The 21,077-nt window shown below is 60.6% G+C and overlaps 1 protein-coding gene across 1 annotated transcript in view; it reads right to left on the minus strand.

The window, feature by feature from the left end:
- PDE10A (phosphodiesterase 10A) overlaps window positions 1-20,854 on the minus strand; it is a gene marked incomplete at its 5' end in the record, with an annotated part of 120,422 nt that extends 99,568 nt beyond the window's left edge. The window contains one exon of the mRNA XM_081094360.1: window positions 20,056-20,854. Coding sequence (XP_080950486.1) covers window positions 20,056-20,854 — 799 coding nt within the window. The remainder of the gene's footprint in view (window positions 1-20,055) is intronic.
- Window positions 20,855-21,077: the final 223 nt, after the last annotated feature.

Genomic DNA, 21,077 nt, shown 5'->3' on the forward strand with positions numbered 1-21,077 from the left:
GTGTCATGTAATTTCATGAAAGCCAGAGCTCTGTTCTCACAGGAAAAGGTTGCCGGCTGTACAGGTAGAGCACGCCGCCTCCGGCAAGGCCTCCGGGAGCCACATCGGCACAAGCGCAAACATCACAGCCGAGTGTGGTGGCTGGGCCAGCACCTGGGCCCGGGGGAGCCGCCCCGTGGTCGCCGGGGAGGCCCACGCCCCTGCTCTTTATGCTTCTGCAAATGCCAAATGCACCCTCTCATCTGCAGACAGACATTTACACTCACATGGCGAGTGAAAACCTCTTGCTTACCCAGGACACGTGGTGCATATTATCAAAGCAACCCCGTATTTCTTACCCTGGGGCCAGGACGAACCCGGGAAATGCATCCCACGTGCTATCCCCACGCAGTCTATCAGAGGAGCAAACATCCACGCAGGTTCCCTGGCTACTTCCAAAGAAAGCTCTGACACACACACACACACACACACACCCCTAAAAACAAAGTTATAAGAATGGCCCTGAGCAGCTAAATTGGGACTGGAGATGGGCCTGTAATTTCATAACTTACACGGCGAGATCTCTGGTCTTTGCCCTGACACACAATGTTGAGGATGAAACGTGACCGTGGAAAAGGAGCATCTGATTTTACTACAATTCACGGCTTTGGGACTCTTCGTGGGAAGAATCCAGGTCGCACATCCTCGCAGGAGCCCTGCGTTCCTGGTGTTCCCCGCGGCCCTGCCCCCGGGCCCCAGGGACAGCGGTGTCTGCTCCCGTCTGCCCGCGGCAGATGCAGCCTCACTGTTCCAGCGGGAAACTGCTGCCCGAGCAACAATTTGGCAAAAACTGGAGAGAGGCCTGGCCTGTGTGGCTCAGTGGTTGAGCGTCGACGAGGAACCAGGAGGTCACAGTTCGATTCCCGGTCAGGACACGTGTCCAGCTTGTGGACTCCATCCCCAGTGTGGGGCATGCAGGAGGCAGCCGATCCATGACTCTCTCTCATCCTTGATGTTTCTCTCCCTCTCTCCCTCTCCCTTCCTCTCTGTTAAAAACAAGCAAACAAACAACAACTGTAGAGTGTGTCTGGGCGCTCCGTGAAGACACTGTGAGAGGCGGGGCGGTACAGAAACGCACCTGCTGAGACAGCCGCGTGAGTGAGCTCGCTTTAACCAGGCGTTATTCCACCTACTGGAAGAGCTGCCTGCCTCCCACCCCAGCCTCCGGCCCAGCCACCTGTCCCCTGCGGAGGGAAGTGAGCGGGGACCTCACCTGGCACCTCAAAGCCGCCACTCGAGCCGGCTCGCCATGCCCTCCCCTGGGAGGATGCCCGTGGGCGTCCTCTGTAAAGGACACAGCACGTGCCGTGCATGGACAGTCCTGCGCGCCTATGTAACTAACTTATCGCCTATGGGACAGGGCCATTATTCTCACTCTACATTACAGGTGAGGTGAGGCTAAAGGAAGTGAGGACAGTCCGTCGCAGTCAGTAGTGAAGGCCAGGATGGGGCGCAGTGGGGTCCCAGGACCCGGGCACTGAACCATGGTGCCAGGCAAGAACTCTGTGTGGGACATGGCCGACACCAGAACCAGCAGGAGAGGACCAGGGCTTTTCTCCTTCGTCACTGCCACTGGCCACACCTCCTGCCGCCAGGCCTGCGGGCTTCCAGGGCGTGTGATGGCTGTGGCAGTGACACAGGCACAGACTTTGGGCATGACCGCCCCCCACCCCCGAGTCAGAAAACAGATGATACGTCCCGTCCACTCTCAGAAACACTTCCTGAAGCACCTACTGTGTGTCGGGCAGCAGGGCAGGACGACAGAGACAAAGGGATCATTGCTAATGAATGTCAAGGCTTTGTGCACCGTTCCAGGGGTCTCTTCTCATCGCCGTGGGAGGAGGAGAGTGTGCCCCCCCACCCCCCGCCACACAGGCGGGACTGGCTCTGCGCTGGCACCCCTACAGCATCCTGGCTGCACTGGCTGGGGCGCGGTGTGTGCAACCAAGGCAGGTGCCCGCACAGGAGGCAGATCCGCTGGAGGCCCCGCGACCGAAAACCAGTTTCTGAAAAATGTGTCTCGTCTCCGCCCCCGGAAGCGAGGAGGTGCTTTCCATCGCTTCTTCTGCCGGAGGCACTTCCCAGTTCCATCCCCGCCCTCTCCTGCCCGCAGGAGATGCTATGGGTGGCAGCTCCTCTAAACCGTCCCGGCTCTACGCTGGGAAAGGGTCCAACGTGGAGGGGCACCCAGTCGGACTGTGAGCAGCCTGTAGAGAAACACCTCCGTGTAAGGACTCCTGCTTTTGCAAAAAAGTGGGGGGCTATTTGAACTTTTCTATTTGGAAAGGATTCTAACAGGCAGCACACCCACCTGCCCCCTCACTTCCACTCATAATTCTCATTCCTTCAGGCCCAGCAGGAGTGACAACTAGAGGCAGATAAAGCCAAATGCAAAGGGGTTTTTAACGAAGAGGGAGGGAGGGAGGGGGGGGGAGGGAGGGAGGGAGGGGGGGGGGAGGGAGGGAGGGGGGGAGGGAGGGCTGACTCAGTCATTCTGTCATTTTTACATCGAAAACAAAACCTAGCTCTAAAGGAAAATAACTGTTTTCTCGGCCCAGGGCTGAGCTGTCGTCTGCAGGGATGCGCGTGGTCCCCGTTCCTGATCTAATCGCGCGGTGCCTGAGACACACTTACTGACATCACAGAGTCCATGTCGTAAACATAACTGCAGGGATCGATGCCACAAAAACAGAACACTTAAAAGGCATGGGCCATGAAATCGTAAAACTTGATCATTGGTGACCTCCTTGTCAAAGTCAGGAAAAGCGCAGCTCTCCTCCCAAGGCGAAGGCGAAGGCGCCCGCGCGGCCCCACACGGTGCACTAAGGAGCGCGCTCAGCTGCCCACCTGGGACCCGAAGCCGAATAAGGAGCAACAACGGCCAGTCAGCGACTCTGAGAGGAGGGCGAGCCGTGCCACTCACGCGCCAGGTCACAGAGGGGCCTATTCGCCTCCGCACCGTGTCCCGGATTCTCACAGAGGCTCGTGTGTGGGAAACTCCCAGCCTCCGGGGCGTTTTCTCACCGTTTCATCTTCACCTGGAGCAAAAGAGGGAGGGGAGGTGCTGTCCACTTCACAGCCCGGCCGTACGGCTCAGGGGTGGAGCGCTGACCCATGAACCAGGAGGTCACGGTGCGATTCCCGGTCAGGGCCCAGGCCCGGGTTGCGGGCTCCATCCCCAGTGTGGGGCGTGCAGGAGGCAGCGGATCCATGATCCTCTCTCATCACGGATGTTTCTATCTCTCTCTCCCTCTCCCTTCCTCTCTGAAATCAACAAAAATATATTTAAAAAAACAAAACAAAGGTAGACATAAAGAGCAACCCACGTAACATCCAATGGATCAAAGTTCTCAAAACTGCATGCCTGTCCCCGTTTTCCATGAGAATACAAGCGATGCAGAACATGTGAAATCTCCAGATGCCGAAAATGCCTTCAGACTGCCAAGATGCTCCCAAGTAAGGAACAGTCTGATGGCTTTTATTTACCAATGTTTTAAAAATTCCTTTAGAAATCGCATACCCTCTGCTTCTGTGTTAATACTCTATATCCAGCATTAAGATCTCACACCACTTTCGAATCGCTCACCAGACACCACTTACTAGTCTGCGCCCACCACGGCTGCCAGCGCCACCCACCAGTTCCACAGGCTCTGCACCTGAGGACACGCGGGTCTAAGCTGGGACGGAGTGAGGAGCCGACCGGCCAGCCGGCAGCAGGTCAGGTCCTAAAATAGGAGCTGCTGAGTCTTCCCAGGAAGCGGGCCAGACTGGGAGCGGCCAGGACGGCGGCACCAGGCCGGAGGTGGCACGGGCTCCCTGCCCTCGGTCCCGCACAGCCACGGGCACAAGGACATGCTCCATGCACCTCCCATGAGGCCACAGCTTCCTTTAAAAATCAGAGGCCACACACCAGGGTTTCTGAAAACCGCCCTGCACTTTCTTTTCTCTTTTCATACTACAACACAGCGAGCCTCTTGACGTCACGTAGACGCCAAACGGAAATACGACAAATGCAAAATTTTTACAACGTGAGAAAATCCCAAAATGTTATGACTTAAGCCAGACGTGCTCGTTCTAGTCTGAAGGAAACGTATTAAGGGGAAGTTAACATCGACCGAGCACCCGTTCCACAGATACAGAAATTCTCAGAAAGTTAGCAGAGCTGAGACTTGAGCCCAAATTTGACAGTAAAATTCATGTTTCCAGGCACCAGCTCCCCCGCCCCCCACCACCCCGCTTCCCGGGAATGCTTCACCCAACCCTTACTTAGCGAGAGATCCATACTGGACACTCTGTAATATAAGCTTAGCCAACCTCACGCTTACAAGGTCAAGGAAAGACAGAGGGACAGGCGATCACTTCTCGCCTCCTGACAAGCTCATCGCAGCATGGGGGCTGACGGCAGGGGCAGGGGGCGGGGGGGGCCGGGGAAGGGCCATGCGCCATGGCCACGCCGTCCAGAATCCGTCTAAGGCTGATGAAGCGCTGCCCCCGGAAAGGCGGGATCCACTTCAGTAACTTAAAACACGCCCACGTGTCCTCTCTGCGGTATTAGACTCCAGCAGAGCACCGCAGGGACCAGCGCAAATTCCTCCAACAATGGGGAGGGTGCTACGTTGAAATAGAACACAGGGAGAGTTTTGTCTCAGAGAAAGGCAACCAGACCCACCCAGAATGAATTTTAATGGGGTTTAAGGTGTAGCCGCAGAACTCACCCTCACCGAGAACCGCTGATGGGCAGTCTCTGCTTTCCTCAAGTGAGAGGGAATTGCTAGTCAATTACTCACACACAACATCCTGTGCCCTGGCTGGCGCTCAGTGGTTAGAGCGCTGGCTCACAGACCCAAGGGTGGTGGGTTTGAGTCCTGGCCGAGGGCACGCACCTCGGCTGTAGGCCGATCCCCAGCCCTGGTCGGGGGCAAGTTCAGGAGGCAACCTAACCCCCGACCCATTTCTCAACACCTCGGGTCCCGCATCTCCTCACCGAGAAGTCGCCAGTCCCGCAGGGCTAGGCAACACAGTGGAGAAGGGAAAAGGAACAGGAGTAAACTGTGTGTATCCTTCACTCACACACACACACACACACACACACACACACACACACACATGGCTCCGAGGCTCGTTTCTAACAATGGCATCTGTGCGACGCTGAGGTCACCCCCAGCCCCGGGCTGAATGCCTCCCTGTCCCAGCAGCACGGGGTGCTTCCCGCCGGAACCCAGAGACAGGCATCACAATGAAATCGACTCTCAGAAATCTGGCCAGGATGCCTCTACAATCACATCAACACAAAACAAAAAGAGCTCAAACCACCGAGGGAAAGGACACATTCCCTATTGATGGCCCATGTGGCGAGAACAGTCACACAGCACAGCGGTGCCAAAGCCCGCAGCTGTGGTGCGAGCTGACGGGGAGCGACACGCAGCGAGAGCTGATCGTGACAACGAACAACCTGGAGCATCAGCACGGTCCCGGGGCCTGAACAGCCGCCAGAGGCACCCGCGGGCTCCACGGAGGGAGGGACCGCGGGCCCACCGCCCCCCTCGCCACGGCCCACTCCCAAAGCAGAGGCAGGAGTCGTCGGGCTTCCCCAAGCCTGGGCGCCCAGGAGAAGGCAGCGCTTCAAGCACAAGGCCAAGGGCGTGCGTGTGGACCACGTCCCCACCCGAGCCCGGGGCGTGTGCCGCGCACTGTCCCTGGGAGACCCGGGAGCACGGATGTCTGGGTCAGAGACGTCTGTGAGGGGCTGGGAGGCTGACAGGGAAGGTGGGGAAGGGTTCTCACCAACCCAGTGACTAGGAAGGAAGCGGCAGCTAAAATAAAACCAGCGGGTGGACCAGGAGGAAACGGTAATACGGGATAAGACAAAGGAAAGCGCCGGCATCATCAACAGAGCACGGAACAGCACCAGGCGATACCCACACCGCGGGACCAGGGGAGACGCCCGCCGCTGCTCAGAGGGACAGTGTCGGGGGGGTCAAACCCCAAACAAAACCAGGGACGGGATCAAACGGGCGGACCTGAAGAATCCGGTGCCACCACGAAGGCACGGCCAGGGGAGGGCCCGTCCTGCTCCTGGGGACGCCCTCGGGGCCGGGCGGCTTCCATCGGTGCGTCCGCCCCACTCGGCTCCCACACCCACCCGCACGCGACCACCCGCCGTGGGATGAATGGATGCGGAAGTGCCCGCGGTCCCTGCTCCACACGAAAGCCCCGTGGCTGTGACATCAGACGAGGTGACCATGAGCGGTGTGGCCCCGTCCGTGGCCCTAGGTGGCAGGACCACTGGAGGCCACGCTGCCTGACGCTCACTTGACAAGCGCGAGAACGCAGAGCCCACGTTCCCCGGGGAAGACACTGGGTGCTTTGCCAAAACGTAGTGATTTGCACCAGCTGCGCCGCTGGGCAGCCCTCCAGCCGTTTAAACAACAGCTCCGGCTCCGGCGTGAAACCACAGACGGTGCCAGTCCGGAACCACGTTACAGGAGACGCGCTCGCGTTTCCCATTTCTAACTCTGCACGTGACGTGGAAAGGCGTTGGCAAGGATCGGGGTGCTGATGCGTGTGGGGGGTTAATATTCGTGGTTTGACATTTGGGGATCTTGTGTAGGAGCGGCAAGTGGGAGGCTAGAGGCAGACAGACATCAAGCGAACCTACTTCAGGGGCTGAGAACTAAGATCTCAACAGGAAGACAACAGAGCCACGCGGGAAAGATGGCGTCGCCCCACGCAGAGCACCGGGCGGCTACTTCAGTGGCTCTCAGTCAATTCTCATTTTTAAACTTAATTTTTGAGAAGGGAACCAGTTACACTATCCAAAAACCCCAACAGGTAAGAGGTGTGCACTGAAGTCTCCAAACCCTTGTGGCCTGACCTCACCCCCTGCCCCCCAGCCCCGACTCCCATGGCCACCCACACTGCCAGGTAGGAGTGCCCAGTGCTTCTGCCGTTTCTGCCCAGTTTCCGTGTGATTGTTTATAGATTTTGTATTGGTTTCAGAGAGGAACGGAGAAGGAGAGATAGAAACATCAATGATGAGAATCACTGATCGGCTGCCTCCTGCACGCCCCACACTGGGGATCGAGCCTGCAACCCAGGCGTGTGTGCTCTGACGGGACTCAAACCGTGACCTCCTGGTTCATGGATCCACGCTCAACCACTGAGTCGCGCGGGCCGGGCTCTGGCCAGTTTCTTTAGGGAACCACAGACATACTAAGTATGCGGCCCTTTCTAACAAAGTGTGTGCGTACGGTGTGTACTGCTTGACACCTGCTTTTCTTTACAAAGGGGTGCACCTGTCACACCTTCAGTCCATCTGCTTCCGGCCTGCAAACTTTATTTCGCCAGATTCCCACGGACAGACCTTTACAGACGCAGTTCCCCGGGTTCTCTCTCAGCCTTTGCTGCAATAGTATCTCATTAAGTCACTTTGCCTATGGGTGAGTCTATCTATCGGTCAATTCCCAGAAGTAGAATCAGTGGATCAATGGAGACATGCATTCCTAAATACCGATCGATGCTGCCGAAAGGCGGGAGTGTCCCCGAGAGCCGGCTTCCTCGCGGAACCGCCCGGCGTGCAGAGGGTCACTCGCTGCTGCCGCCCTGGCCGGGAACCTGTACTCGGCGCTATTTTAATCCGCGCTCATCGCAGTGAGAAGGAGGCTGAGCATCGCCCTTTGTCCACGTCCTAAAAGCAGCCCGTCCCTGTCCTTGCACTACTTTCCACGGGGTCGTTCTTTCTCGCCATTTCTGGGCGCGCTCTCCGCGCCAGGAAGGTGAGCTCAACGCTGGGATCTGAGCGCTGAGCTTTCCTTTTCTGGGGCAGACGCCGAGCGCTGCCTGCAGCCTGTGCTGCCCCAGCTTCAAAGGCCCGGCAGGAAGTGGCCGGGGGCGGGCAGAGGGCAGGGCCACCGCACAGGCCCCCCAGGAAAAGGTCACATTGGCTTATGGTCTTTAGGGCCAAAAAAAAATGTTTTTAATGCTGATAAACATCAAGCTTTTCTTTTAATACTTCTGAACTTTGAGTTACATGTAAAGGCTAGAAAGAAACTTCCTCGTATTTTTAAGGTTGACACTTTAAAAACACAAGTCTGAACATACAGATTTTAAAAAAAACAAAACATTTTTTTTACTGATTTCAGAGATGAAGGGAGAAAGAGAAACATCAATGGTGAGAGAGAATCATCGCTCGGCTGCCTCCTGCACACCCCCCACTGGGGATCAAGCTCGCAACCCAGGCAGGTAACCTGACCTGGAATCGAACTGTGACCTCCTGGTTCATAGGTCGACGCTCAACCCCTGAGCCACGCTGGCTGGGCCTTGCCCATCCCCGGTTTTGCATCTGCAGATCCAACCAACTGTGGATCCGAAGCAATACTGTTGGTGGCAGCTGGGAGTCCATGGGTGGGGCCGGCTGTGTGCGCTGCTCTACTCTACGTCGTTCTATAGGAGGGACCCCCGCATCCCCAGACGGGGTGTCGTGGGGCTCCTGGAGCCCATCCCCACGAAGACCAAGGGATGCCCGAAGTCAGGTTATTGGGGAGGTCAACCGTTGTACAAAGATTTTCAACTGCATGGGGGTTGGTGCCCCTAACCCCCACGGTGTGCAAGGTCAGAAGTATACATGCGGGGTGTCCCAACAAATGCACACACACCTTCACAGCTGAGCGCCCAATCTTGAAAATGAAATGGACTTTAACAAACACGGCCTTTGGAGCTATTCAGAGTGTGTGTAGACAAATTGGGGGGGGGGGACGCCCTGTGTGTAAACATAGGATCCATTTGGATCCACTGTATCCTGTGTTGCCAGTGAAAGTATGACCTATTTCTTCTGGATGACTACCGAGGTGTCTCACACGCCTGTACTCCACTCCCGATCTCCACTCCTCCTAGATGAGAAGGCACTTCAAAAACATACCGAATTCCTCAGGTGCTGGGTCTATTGTAAGCCTCTCCTATCCCCTGGCATCGCTCTGTCTAGCCACATGCCAGTCTCCCATGGTTTTAGCTGAGGGGTTAGAACCACGGCTTCAACCGGCCTCAAAGTAAGAAGAGGACATAATTAATTCATCAGGGGACCCAGCCAGCGTGATTCTAAAGAGGCGTGCCGACAGATGGGACGAGCCAGCTGTGAGCAGCAGACTCCTGACTCCGGGGCAAAAGGGGCGTTGGAGGGTGTGCGGCCCCGACAGCCACGGAACGACCTGGAACCACTGAACCAGGAGCCACGGTGCCAGACCTTCTTGGATTCCCTTTCACGTCCGCCCGGGAAGCTGCTGAAACTACAGTTCAGACCCGCACCGCTCCGCCCCCTCCGAGGAGGATGGCTTGAACCCGGTGCACGCACTCGGGGTGCGGGTGCAGCACCTCCTCCCCCGCCGGCTCCCCGCCAGGCTGCCCCGCGATTCTGGAAGGTTCCTTCCAGCCTTCGCTCCGGCTCAGGGGCCAGCTCTCCATGCAAACTTGCTCTGACGTGGACCTGCCAACTTTAAAAAGTGCAACTACGCCCGTATTTTTATAAATAATCCATCGCATCCAACACATGGCGCGGCTCCCACACCTCGCGCGCGGCTCTCTCTGCTGGTGCTGGCGCAGAGGGTGTTTTCTCCAAGTAAAGACCGTTCCATCGACGCCTCGGGAGACAACACGGAGGGGTCCACGTGCTCTGAGCGCCCTCCCGCCTCCCATCAGCACCCGACGGCCGCTCGGAGCAGAGCGTGCGGACAGCGCCCGGCGTCGGGCCGAGCAGCGTGTGCGTGGGTTACCTCAAAACTAACGGCGATGAGGAATCGAACAGTTTCCCGTTACGCTGGCAAAGCTGAATGGGCACTTTATTTCGCTGTTTCCTGCCTTTCGGGAGAACTGGTATTTTTAAAGGCCCGTGTACCGTGCACTGTGCTGGCGAGCGCGCTGGGCGCTGAGCGTGAGAAATGGATGAAGGAGCACATGCCGGCGGGAGACACACAAACGCAGACAGGTCTGCGCGGGGCGTCAGGGAGGCCCAGAGGAGGGGACCCCGAGCCAGCGGGAGAAGGCGGGGACTTGAGGGACCCCAGCGGGCAACCGGGAGGCCAGGCTCCCGGAGGAGGAGACGCCAGAACAGGCAGGTGTGGAGGGGACACGCGGAGGACACGGAGGTGCCCGTGTGGAGACCTTTACAGGAGCGGGTTGAGGGACAAAGACTTCGCCATGGGCAGTGGAGGCCACGAAACAGCGTTCCGCCCACCCCTACACGCTCCTCTACCCACCGCCCGTCAGCAGGTAGGGGAGGGTCAGCAGGTAGATGGAGGGTCAGCAGGTAGAGGGAGGGTCAGCAGGTAGGGGAGGGTCAGCAGGTAGATGGAAGGTCAGCAGGTAGATGGAGGGCCAGCAGGTAGGGGAGGGTCAGTAGGTAGGGGAAGGTCAGCAGGTAGATGGAGGGCCAGCAGGTAGGGGAGGGTCAGCAGGTAGGGGAGGGTCAGCAGGTAGGGAGGGTCAGCAGGTAGAGGGAGGGTCAGCAGGTAGGGGGAGGGTCAGCAGGTAGGGGAGGGTCAGTAGGTAGGGGAGGGTCAGCAGGTAGAGGGAGGGTCAGCAGGTAGGGGAGGGTCAGCAGGTAGGGGAGGGTCAGTAGGTAGGGGAGGGTCAGCAGGTAGGGGAGGGTCAGCAGGTAGAGGGAGGGTCAGCAGGTAGGGGAGGGTCAGCAGGTAGGGGAGGGTCAGCAGGTAAAGGGAGGGTCAGTAGGTAGGGGAGGGTCAGCAGGTAGATGGAAGGTCAGCAGGTAGATGGAGGGCCAGCAGGTAGGGGACGGTCAGTAGGTAGGGGAAGGTCAGCAGGTAGATGGAGGGCCAGCAGGTAGGGGAGGGTCAGCAGGTAGGGGAGGGTCAGCAGGTAGGGAGGGTCAGCAGGTAGAGGGAGGGTCAGCAGGTAGGGGGAGGGTCAGCAGGTAGGGGAGGGTCAGTAGGTAGGGGAGGGTCAGCAGGTAGAGGGAGGGTCAGCAGGTAGGGGAGGGTCAGCAGGTAGGGGAGGGTCAGTAGGTAGGGGAGGGTCAGCAGGTAGGGGAGGGTCAGCAGGTAGAGGGAGGGTCAGCAGGTAGGGGAGGGTCAGCAGGTAGGGGAGGGTCAGCAGGTAAAGGGAGGGTCAGTAGGTAGGGGAGGGTCAGCAGGTAGAGGGCGGGTCAGTAGGTAGGGGAGGGTCAGCAGGTAGGGGAGGGTCAGCAGGTAGAGGGAGGGTCAGTAGGTAGAGGGAGGGTCAGCAGGTAGGGGAGGGTCAGCAGGTAGGGGAGGGTCAGTAGGTAGAGGGAGGGTCAGCAGGTAGGGGAGGGTCAGTAGGTAGGGGAGGGTCAGTAGGTAGGGGAGGGTCAGTAGGTAGGGGAGGGTCAGCAGGTAGGGGAGGGTCAGCAGGTAGGGGAGGGTCAGCAGGTAGGGGAGGGTCAGTAGGTAGGGGAGGGTCAGCAGGTAGGGGAGGGTCAGCAGGTAGAGGGAGGGTCAGCAGGTAGGGGAGGGTCAGCAGGTAGGGGAGGGTCAGCAGGTAAAGGGAGGGTCAGTAGGTAGGGGAGGGTCAGCAGGTAGAGGGCGGGTCAGTAGGTAGGGGAGGGTCAGCAGGTAGGGGAGGGTCAGCAGGTAGAGGGAGGGTCAGCAGGTAGGGGAGGGTCAGCAGGTAGGGGAGGGTCAGTAGGTAGAGGGAGGGTCAGCAGGTAGGGGAGGGTCAGTAGGTAGGGGAGGGTCAGCAGGTAGGGGAGGGTCAGCAGGTAGGGGAGGGTCAGCAGGTAGGGGAGGGTCAGTAGGTAGAGGGAGGGTCAGCAGGTAGAGGGAGGGTCAGCAGGTAGGGGAGGGTCAGCAGGTAGGGGAGGGTCAGTAGGTAGGGGAGGGTCAGTAGGTAGAGGGAGGGTCAGCAGGTAGGGGAGGGTCAGCAGGTAGGGGAGGGTCAGTAGGTAGAGGGAGGGTCAGCAGGTAGAGGGAGGGTCAGCAGGTAGGGGAGGGTCAGCAGGTAGAGGGAGGGTCAGCAGGTAGGGGAGGGTCAGCAGGTAGGGGAGGGTCAGCAGGTAGAGGGAGGGTCAGTAGGTAGAGGGAGGGTCAGCAGGTAGGGGAGGGTCAGCAGGTAGGGGAGGGTCAGTAGGTAGAGGGAGGGTCAGCAGGTAGGGGAGGGTCAGCAGGTAGAGGGAGGGTCAGTAGGTAGAGGGAGGGTCAGTAGGTAGAGGGAGGGTCAGCAGGTAGGGGAGGGTCAGCAGGTAGAGGGAGGGTCAGCAGGTAGGGGAGGGTCAGCAGGTAGGGGAGGGTCAGTAGGTAGAGGGAGGGTCAGCAGGTAGGGGAGGGTCAGCAGGTAGGGGAGGGTCAGCAGGTAGGGGAGGGTCAGCAGGTAGAGGGCGGGCCTCTGACCTCGGCTCCACCCACAGACGACAGCGGCTCCTTGAAGGCCAGGAGCAGGTGTGTCCGCACAGACTTCTGGCGGGTGATGAGCCAGCAGCTGGCACGGCGACGGGCAGGGGCATGTGACACTCTCTCAGGACACTGTGTCTCCCACCCCACCCCACCCGCCCCCATAAACACATCAGAGACCTCCTGGCCTTCCACCAGCTTCCCTGCCCGCCTCAGCTCACCCCTCCCACTCGCTGTCCGAGTTCTCACCTCCAGGGCTCCCACCTCCGGGACCTCCTTCCAGGGGCCTCTCTCCCTCCGCTCCTCACACCAACGCTCTGCCCCCCCAGTGCCCCCTGCCAGGCAACGCTCAAGATGTGTGTCCAGGCATGAGAGTGTTCCTTCCCTCTGGGTCCATTTATTTTTTTAAATATGTTTTTATTGATTTCAGAGAGGAAGGGAGAGGGATGGAGAGATAAAAACATTAACGACGAGAGAGAATCATTGAAGGGCTGCCTCCTGCACACCCCCTCCTGGGGATCAAGCCCACAACCCGGGCGTGTGCCCTTGGCTGGAATCAAACCCAGAACCCTTCAGTCTGCAGGCCAACGCTCTATCCACTGGGCCACACCAGCTAGGGCTGGGCGCAGTTCTTGACTCCTTTCCCCCCCAAACCCTGTCCCCCTGCACGCTGACACACCTGCCTCCTCACACCTGTGGATAACGGAGCCACCTTCATCTCCATCACTGCCACCCTCACCCAGGTCACTGCTCCTCTCGCCTGGGCTCCCACGGTGGCCTCCATGGGCCGTTTCCTAGATCCACACACCACACTGCAGTCGCCACGAGCTGCTGAGAGCACCAGCCACTTACCCCCACCTGGTTACACCCCAGGAGCTTCCCCGGCTCCCACAGTGCGACCCAACTGCCCCCGACTGACAGCCCGGCCCGGCAGTGTGCCCCTGGGCCTCATCCCACCCCGGGCCGCTCGGCTCCAGGCCCCAGCAGCACCCCTTCATTCTGACCCTCTGACCTGAGTCTCCCTCCGCTGGGGGTGCCCTGCTCCCGGGGTCCACACAGCTGGCTGCCTCTGGCCTTTCAGAGCCCAGGGTAACTGCCGCTCCCCGGGAGGCCTGCACAGCCCCCCAGACTAGAGGAGCCACACGGCCGGGCATCCGTCTGAGCTCACTGAAGACCGCGGCGTTTGATATTTCTGACATTTGTGGTGTTTGGTGTGTGTGTGTGTTTGGTGAGTATTTACACCAGAGGTGTGGGCACCATACACGCAGGACTCCCCGGGGCCAACCACGGAGCCTGCCACAGACGTGCCAGATGCCTATGTCTCCCGTCTGAGCGCCGAACCACCACCCACACCCCCAACTTCGCCTCCAGAAACTCGGCAGCCACCTGTCCTGCCCCTGCCTTACCCCATCTTTCATCGCCCAGACCTATTCCTCTCACCGCGGCCTCTCCCTCCGCTCCCCACCCTTCCATGGCTCCTCACCGGGTGGGCTCCTCTGCTCAGACGGCAGCCTCCACCTCCCCACGGAAACCTGCCCCCCCAGGGAGGTGGCCTCTCCCCCCCGCCCCCGCCCGCCTCCCCACCTGAGTCCTGCGTCCCCACCTGAGTCCCGCCTCCCCACCTGAGTCCCGCCTCCCCCCCCAACCCACGTCCCCACCTGAGTCCTGCGTCCCCCGCCCTGACCCGCCTCCCCCCCTGACCCGCCTCCCCCCCTGACCCGCCTCCCCACCTGAGTCCCGCGTCCCCACCTGAGTCCCGCGTCCTTCCAGGGCTCAGGGTCCAGGGTAACTGGGCCTCAGCCTCAGCCCCAGAGAATCCTCTCTTGGCCCCACCACCCACCCCCCCAGACCCCCGGCTTTCCTGATGGCGGCCGGTGGACATGCCCTCAGGGGCCCGCTGAGGCTTCCCCAGGCTGCTCCCAACAAGCCCACGCGCCTCACACTCAGATGGGCCCTCTGGGAACCTCGGCTGGGCGGTCAGAGGCTGGGCTCTCCGCCCTCCTCGGCCTGTGTCTCCCGCGGCCGCAGGCGCCTGGGAAAACGGACTGCCTCCCGGGGAGTCCTGGCTCCCCCACGGAGGCCCAGAGCGATGGTGCGTGGCCTTCCCTGTCTACTGCCTTGAAGACGAGCACCACGCTGTCAACTGTTTGTTTTCATCGGTGAGTTTCCAACACAAATACCTGAGCACCTTCCACCCGCGTGCCAGCCACCTACCACGGCCGCCTCCCGCACGGGGAGGGCACGGGCAGGCAGCAGTGAGCCGGAAGCTTCCAGAGCGGCCAGCGCTCACTCAGACCGGACAGCGGCCTCTGCCGCGCCTCGGGGAGCCCGCCCGCCCCGCACTGCGCCCTCCCGTAGCCCAGGGAGATGGGCCCAGCGGCTCATTCTCCTTTCGGAGGAAATGAAAACGCTCTGAATTACCCCTGCGAGAGTTTTCCTTTCCAGGGAGAAAGCCCTGCGTGGAAGGTACGTTTTCCGTCCTGGTCGCACCTCGCGAGCTGTTCTTAAACAAACAATTAACGCGCTATTATTGGCGGGAGGCTCGCCGCACCGTGTTCCACCTGCCGCACTGTAAACACAGCCTTCACCTTTGCTCAGCCACCAGCGCGATGCGCCGCTTCCTTGTGATGAGAACGGTTAAGGCCCGGTCTCCTAGCGACTTTCAAGTACGCGACCCAGGGCTGTGACCCGCAGCCGCCACGCTGCCCGTCTCCCCGGCCCAGGCGCGCATATTCGTTCCTGGTGGGAAGAGAAAGCTGCGTGTGTGACATCACCTAAGGAGACAGCAGGTTGAGATGAAGGACGACACCTCCTGTCCTGTTGCTCTCGTTCAAATATTACGGCTTTCCTTTGTTCGCACGTGTTTTGTTTCTCTTTTTAATTAAAAGAGAAATGCCGTGCCCAGCCAGCATGGCTCAGTGGCTGAGCATCGACCTATGAACCAGGAAGTCACAGTTGGACTCCTGGTCAGGGCTCATACGGGCTCGATCCCCGATCGTGCAGGAGGCAGCCGATCAATGATTCTCTCATCATGATGTTTCTATCTCTTCCTCCCTCTCTCTTCCTCTCTGAAATCAATAAAAAATGAATTTAAAAAGAGAAAGAACAGTCATGAAATTTAAATTAACGGCCCTAAACCATTCCACCCCGTTCATAAAGCTGGCCCCGCGGATGGCAGTCCTTTCCGATGACTCTAGTCACCGGCATCTCCATGACACCTGGTCTGCCCAGACCCGCCCTGGCCTGGCTCTGCTGTTCCCGGGCAGGTGGCCACCTCTGTAGTCCAGGCCCTCCGAGGAGATCAGTCTCATTACTTCCGTCTCCTCAAACAGTTCGCACTGAACAGGTCCTCATAACTACCTGCTGGCGACTGTCGGGGGCTTGCACCTGCCTCTGCTGCCGCGTGGCTGGCCTGGTCCCCTTGCGGCCCTGGCATCGGTGACCTCAGTTGCACCCGGGTGACCTCAGTCTCAGGCCTATAACGACATGTGGGATATGAAGCCCAGGGGAGCGTCTATGCATTCATCGCACTGGCTCTTCAAACGGACCCTGTTCGTCTCAGTTTGTTCACGGGTTGGCCACACGGTGTCTTACGCCTCAAGAAGCAGAGCAAGAGTGACGCGCACAGAGCATCTTTCCAAGCCACCATTCCTGGAAACACGCGCACTGTTGTGCTGAGAAATTGAGAAATCGCCAGTACCCTGCAGCCTGCGTCGCCAGTCTGTCCCCGGCTCTCTGTGCCCCCTGGCCGCCCGCCCTCCTTTCTCTACAGCCCTGCCTCACTCAGCGGCCAGACGGGACTCCACACCCATCAGGGAGGTGGGCATGGTGAGAGGGAGAGCCACGTTCAGGGTCCTTGGAGCGCACACACACACACATGCACACACATGCGCACACACACATACACGCACGGCACGCACACGCGCACACATACACACACATATACACGCACCCCTGCAAAGTTAGCTGCTCGGTCCCCCGGGGGCCTGGTGCTGTCCCTGTGCAGACATTTTCTATTCCAACCAGCAACTTTCTGGAAAGTTCAGAGGTCAGCATTCCAGGCAGACGGAGGAATGAGATGAAGTCAGGAATGGCCTGATGGGGAGGGAAGGGGACCACTGACCTGGGAGCGCCCGGCATCAGTGCTGGCCCGCTCCCAGGGCCTCTCCCACTGGTCAGTCCGTTGGTTCCTCGGGATGGAGGCCTGGCCAGGGCAGCGCCTGGCACGGGCGGTAGCTTTGACTGAGTTTGTTCTGTGCGTGACCGAGTGAAGCAGTGAGAACCCGATGCGGGGCCAAGGGGACGGGATGTACCTGGGGTATCAGAGCTGCTACACGAGGCGCTTTCCGGTGGCGATTAGGTAAGACAGGCATTCCTTCAGCGCAGTGGCTCCCAGCCTGCTTTTGGCGTGCCCCACCTAAGCACCTCTAAAACCCTGATGCCCACCTGTGACATACAATTCTTATTATTCAAAGAGGATATTCTTTGAATAATAATTCTTATTATCCTGGTCGCGTGGAGGAAGCCTAAAAGGCCATTAACTTGGTCTAAACAAGTTTCCAAAGGACATGGCATCCATGAAAGAGAAAAATAAAAGAACAAAAGGACAGTTGAAGCACTGAGGAAGAAATCACTAGGAAATTGTTAAAATAGTAATAATAATATGAACTTATATGGAAAAATAGCAAATAAAGTTTCAAAACATGTAATAGAGAACAGAAATGCCTAAGGATGTCATAATATATGTTTATAGACTGTATGTGAGGCACTAGAACCATAAGAAATGCAAAAAATTCACTGTTAATAACTCATTCTCGAATTGCCCCCCCTTAAAAATCAAATCGCCCCCCTGTGGGACGTGTGCCCCACCGAGGGAACCACTGCTCTAACCGGTAACTGACCACAGCCCTTCACACATGTCCACTTGCTCGTCAGGCCAAGAGGTCACCCTGAAAGGGAAGCGGGAATCAACACAATGAAGCTACGTCTGTGCCGGTTTGGCTCAGCGGTCAGTGTTGGCCTGCTAATCAAAGGGTCAAAGGTTCGATCCCCAGTCGAGGGTTGCAGGTTGGATCCCTGGCCCCAGTCGGGGCTCGAGTGGGAGGCAACTAGTTGATGTGTCTCTCTCATCTCACATCAATGTTTCTCTCCCTCCCCCCCACCCCACTCTCTCTCTAGGAATCAATGGGAAAAAAATATCCTCGGGTGAGGACTTAAAAATAATTAGATACATCTGCATGAGTGTGGGCATCTCTACATTCTTATAGTATCCAGATTTTTTTCCAAAAAGTCTCATTTTATCTGCCAAGTACCTAAAAAGTCTGCCAACTTCAGACACTTCAGCAATTCAGACAAACACGGTTGTCAGCAATGACAGGAACAAAGACCCCAAGGTGGAGGGTACAGCGTCCCAGCAGAAACTGGCTCTGTCCTTTAAGCGTCGGTCTAGCCACTGCCCATCTCTCCCCGAGGTGGTCTAAGAACAGACTGACCTTAAAAGTACCTTCGTACGCACTGCCTCAGCCACGACCTGAAGATTCTGTGGTCTGTTCCCGTGCACACACCAGGCTCCCCTCCCCCCGCTGACCGGGTCAGGGAACAGAGCAACAAGCACAACAGCTCTTGAATGTACCATCACTGGCTTCTCCCTGTGGGGTCTTGGCAGAGGGCCCCCCATGGCCCCTGTCCCCTCCAGATCCCCTGTCCTTCAAAGGGGAAGCCTGCTGGAGGTTCCCCTGGAACCACTTCACCCCACTGACCTGCTCACCTTTTCTCTGCTCCATAACACCCCTCACCACATGCCCGGCCACACACACACACACACACACACACACACACACACACACGGCAGCAGGAACAACAACCTGCAAACAAAACCTCATCATTTTAGGAAACGGGTCCCATCAGATGCCCACACCCCTGTCTCCTCAGCACCCGCCTCTCCCAAGAGCCAAGCTGTCACAGGGCAGAGGTGGCAGCCTTCAGCCAGCCCACGCCGACAGCTGTAAAAAGTAGACGTTGATTTTTTAAGGAAGGAATTGACAAGAGAAGGAGGAAGGCCAGCCCTGTGCATGTCAGGTTCAGCTGACAGCTCCAGCTCTCGACCTCCCATCACAGTCAGCGGGGCTGTCTCAGCAGGTGCCAATGTCCACACCTAAGGCATCCCAGGCAGCAGGCCAGCCCTAGTGCCCAAACCCCATCCCTCCTCACCTGCCACCTCTCTGAAGGCATCGACCCTGCAGGTGGGGCGGGGGCTGCAGATACCAGAGCTGCTGCACCCATCAGGCCAGGGCAGGCACAGGACCGGGGCTCAGCTCCAACACCAGGGCCCATGTCCAACAGATCAGGTCCAGCAGCCGGTAGGAGCAGAGACCAGAGTGGCCAAGGGGTGTGTGAGAGACCACCGACCACCAGGCCACGCTGTCCCTGCCATCTCCACCCCATCCCCAGCCCTGGAGGCAGGTCCGCTGGGAGGGGAGTGGTCAGCCCGGTCCCTACTGGGCCAGGCTTGCACGCCCCACGGCTGCACCCCAAAGGCACCCGGACAAGTTTCAGCCACGAGGAGGGGCTGGACCCCGGGTGCCGGGAAGCCTGGACCCTGAGCAGGAAGCGAACCAGCAGCCCAGCCCGGAGAGTCTGCCCGGAGGAGCAGGCGCCGCGGAAGCGCGGTTCCCAGGAGGCGCAGACAAAGGCTCCGCGCACGCGGTGGATGCTGCGCCCAAGCCCCGCGCGCAGGGCCCGGAGGAGCGGCGCCCCGACTCCGCCGGCGCCGGAGTCACCGGTGTACCCAGTCCGGAGCCCCCGACCCCGGCCTCACCTCGCTCGCCCTCCATCGGCGACAAAGGCGGTCCCCTCCTCTGCGCGCCGGGCGCCTCTTCCCCTGACATCTCCCGCCTCCTGCTTTCTGGCGAACCTCTGCCTGGTGACTCTGCTCCTCTCGCCCCCTCCCCCGCGACACGCCTTCTGCCCCCCTGCCCGCTCCGCGCCCTCTCCCCGGGGCTGCGGGGCTGCGAGGCGAGGTGACCGGGCTCCGAACCGGCAGCGCCTCCCTCCTCCAGCCCAAAGCCCATTGTCCTCGCCTTCACCGACCGAGCGCCAGCTGTCCCCCAGGATCTGGAGAGCCGTGCTGGGTGGGGGTGCGTCCTCTGGGTGGAGGCGCAGCCGTCCCCCGGCTAGTTCTCGCTCCGAACAGGGTCACGGGGTGGAACAGGGTCATGGGGTGGGCTGGGGACACGGAACGCCGGGCGACCAACACGAGAGCCTTCCCCTTTGGGGCGCGGGGTTCGGGGGCCTGGCCAGCCCTCTCCCAGCCGCCGGTCTTCACGGACACCGCCTCCCCCAGCGAAAGAAGCGCCTTCTCTCCTCCAGCCCCCGGGTCCCGGGCGGAGGAGAGAGGAGCCGGGCGCACGCGGTCCGAGCTGGGAGTGCGGAGACGAGTCCGGGACTGTGGCCGGGACAGCCCAGGGCGGCCACGCGGACAGCAGGTCCGGTTCTAGACGCCCAAAGCCCCCGGGCCCCTGTCCCGCGCGCGCGGAGCCTGGGAAGCCCAGGGTCCCGTACCGGCCGGCGCTCCCGCGCCCCAGCCCGCGCCCCTCGGGAGAAGCCGCGGGGACCGCCCGCCCGGGAGCGGGGAGCGGGGAGCGGGGAGCGGAGCGGCACTCACTGGGGCTCAGGAAGCACTCCGTCAGCCTTCGGAAGCAGCTCGTGTTGTTAGAAGGTCCATTTTCCATGTCGGAGGCGAAGCGCAGCGGGGCCGCGGCGGCGAGGGCGAAGCCTGCGCCTCGCGGCCGCCGCGGGTTCTGGCCGCCACCTCCCGCGCCGGGGCCGGGGCCCGGGAAGCCCGCGGAGCCCGCGCGGCGGGCGGAGGGGCCGAGCGGGAGCCGGGGCGGCGGCGGCAGGCGGGGCCCGGCGCGGGCCGGGAGCAGCAGACCCAGGAGCGCCGGGGAGAGGAGGGGCCGCCGCCCGCCGCTGCCGCCGCCGCCACGGGGACTGCCGCCGGGGGGGACGCTCAGGGGAGCTGCCTCCGGTCCGCCGCCGCCAGCATCGCCGCCGCCTCCTCCAGCCGCCGCTGCGCCCTCCCTTCCCGGGAGCCGCGCGGGGAGGCGGCAGGCAGATGAGGAGGGGACGAGAGGAGGAGGGGGCAGCGGGGGCGGCGGCCAGAAGTAAAAGGAAGATGGAAAGGGGGAGGGGACAGAGGGGGGGAGGGCGAGCGCGCAGGGAGCGCGGGCTGGGACCCAGGCGCCGCGCGCAGCCGGGGCACCGAGGCCCCCCGCGGGGCTGGCGCTGCCGGGGGGTGGGCGCGTGGGCGGGGCGCGCTCGGTCCGACCCCGGCCCGGCCGCTCGGGGGCCGCGCTGCGCTGGGGCTCCAGGCGGAGTTGGCCGGGGCCGGAGCCAGGCGGGTCCCCGGCCGCGGGCAGGGGGGCCTGGGGGCGGGGAGCGCGTGGCTCCTCGCGGTTGGCCATGGCCCTCCTCCTCCGCCCGGCCTCGGGCTCCGCCCCCGCCGGACCGGCCCTCCGTGGCCAGACGGCCGAGCGTCGTCCGGAGCTTCTCTCCCGTTTCCGCGCCTCTCGCGGCCCAGGCTTCACATCGTGTTTCACTTCGGGTGCGAGAGGGCCCGGGCCGCGGCGCCCGGCTGCTGGCGCGCACAATCCGCGTGTCCCTGGCCGGCGCGGGCCGCGGATCGCT

Source organism: Myotis nattereri (assembly GCF_964212035.1).
Source record: "Myotis nattereri genome assembly, chromosome: 6".
Classification (NCBI taxonomy): domain Eukaryota; kingdom Metazoa; phylum Chordata; class Mammalia; order Chiroptera; family Vespertilionidae; genus Myotis; species Myotis nattereri.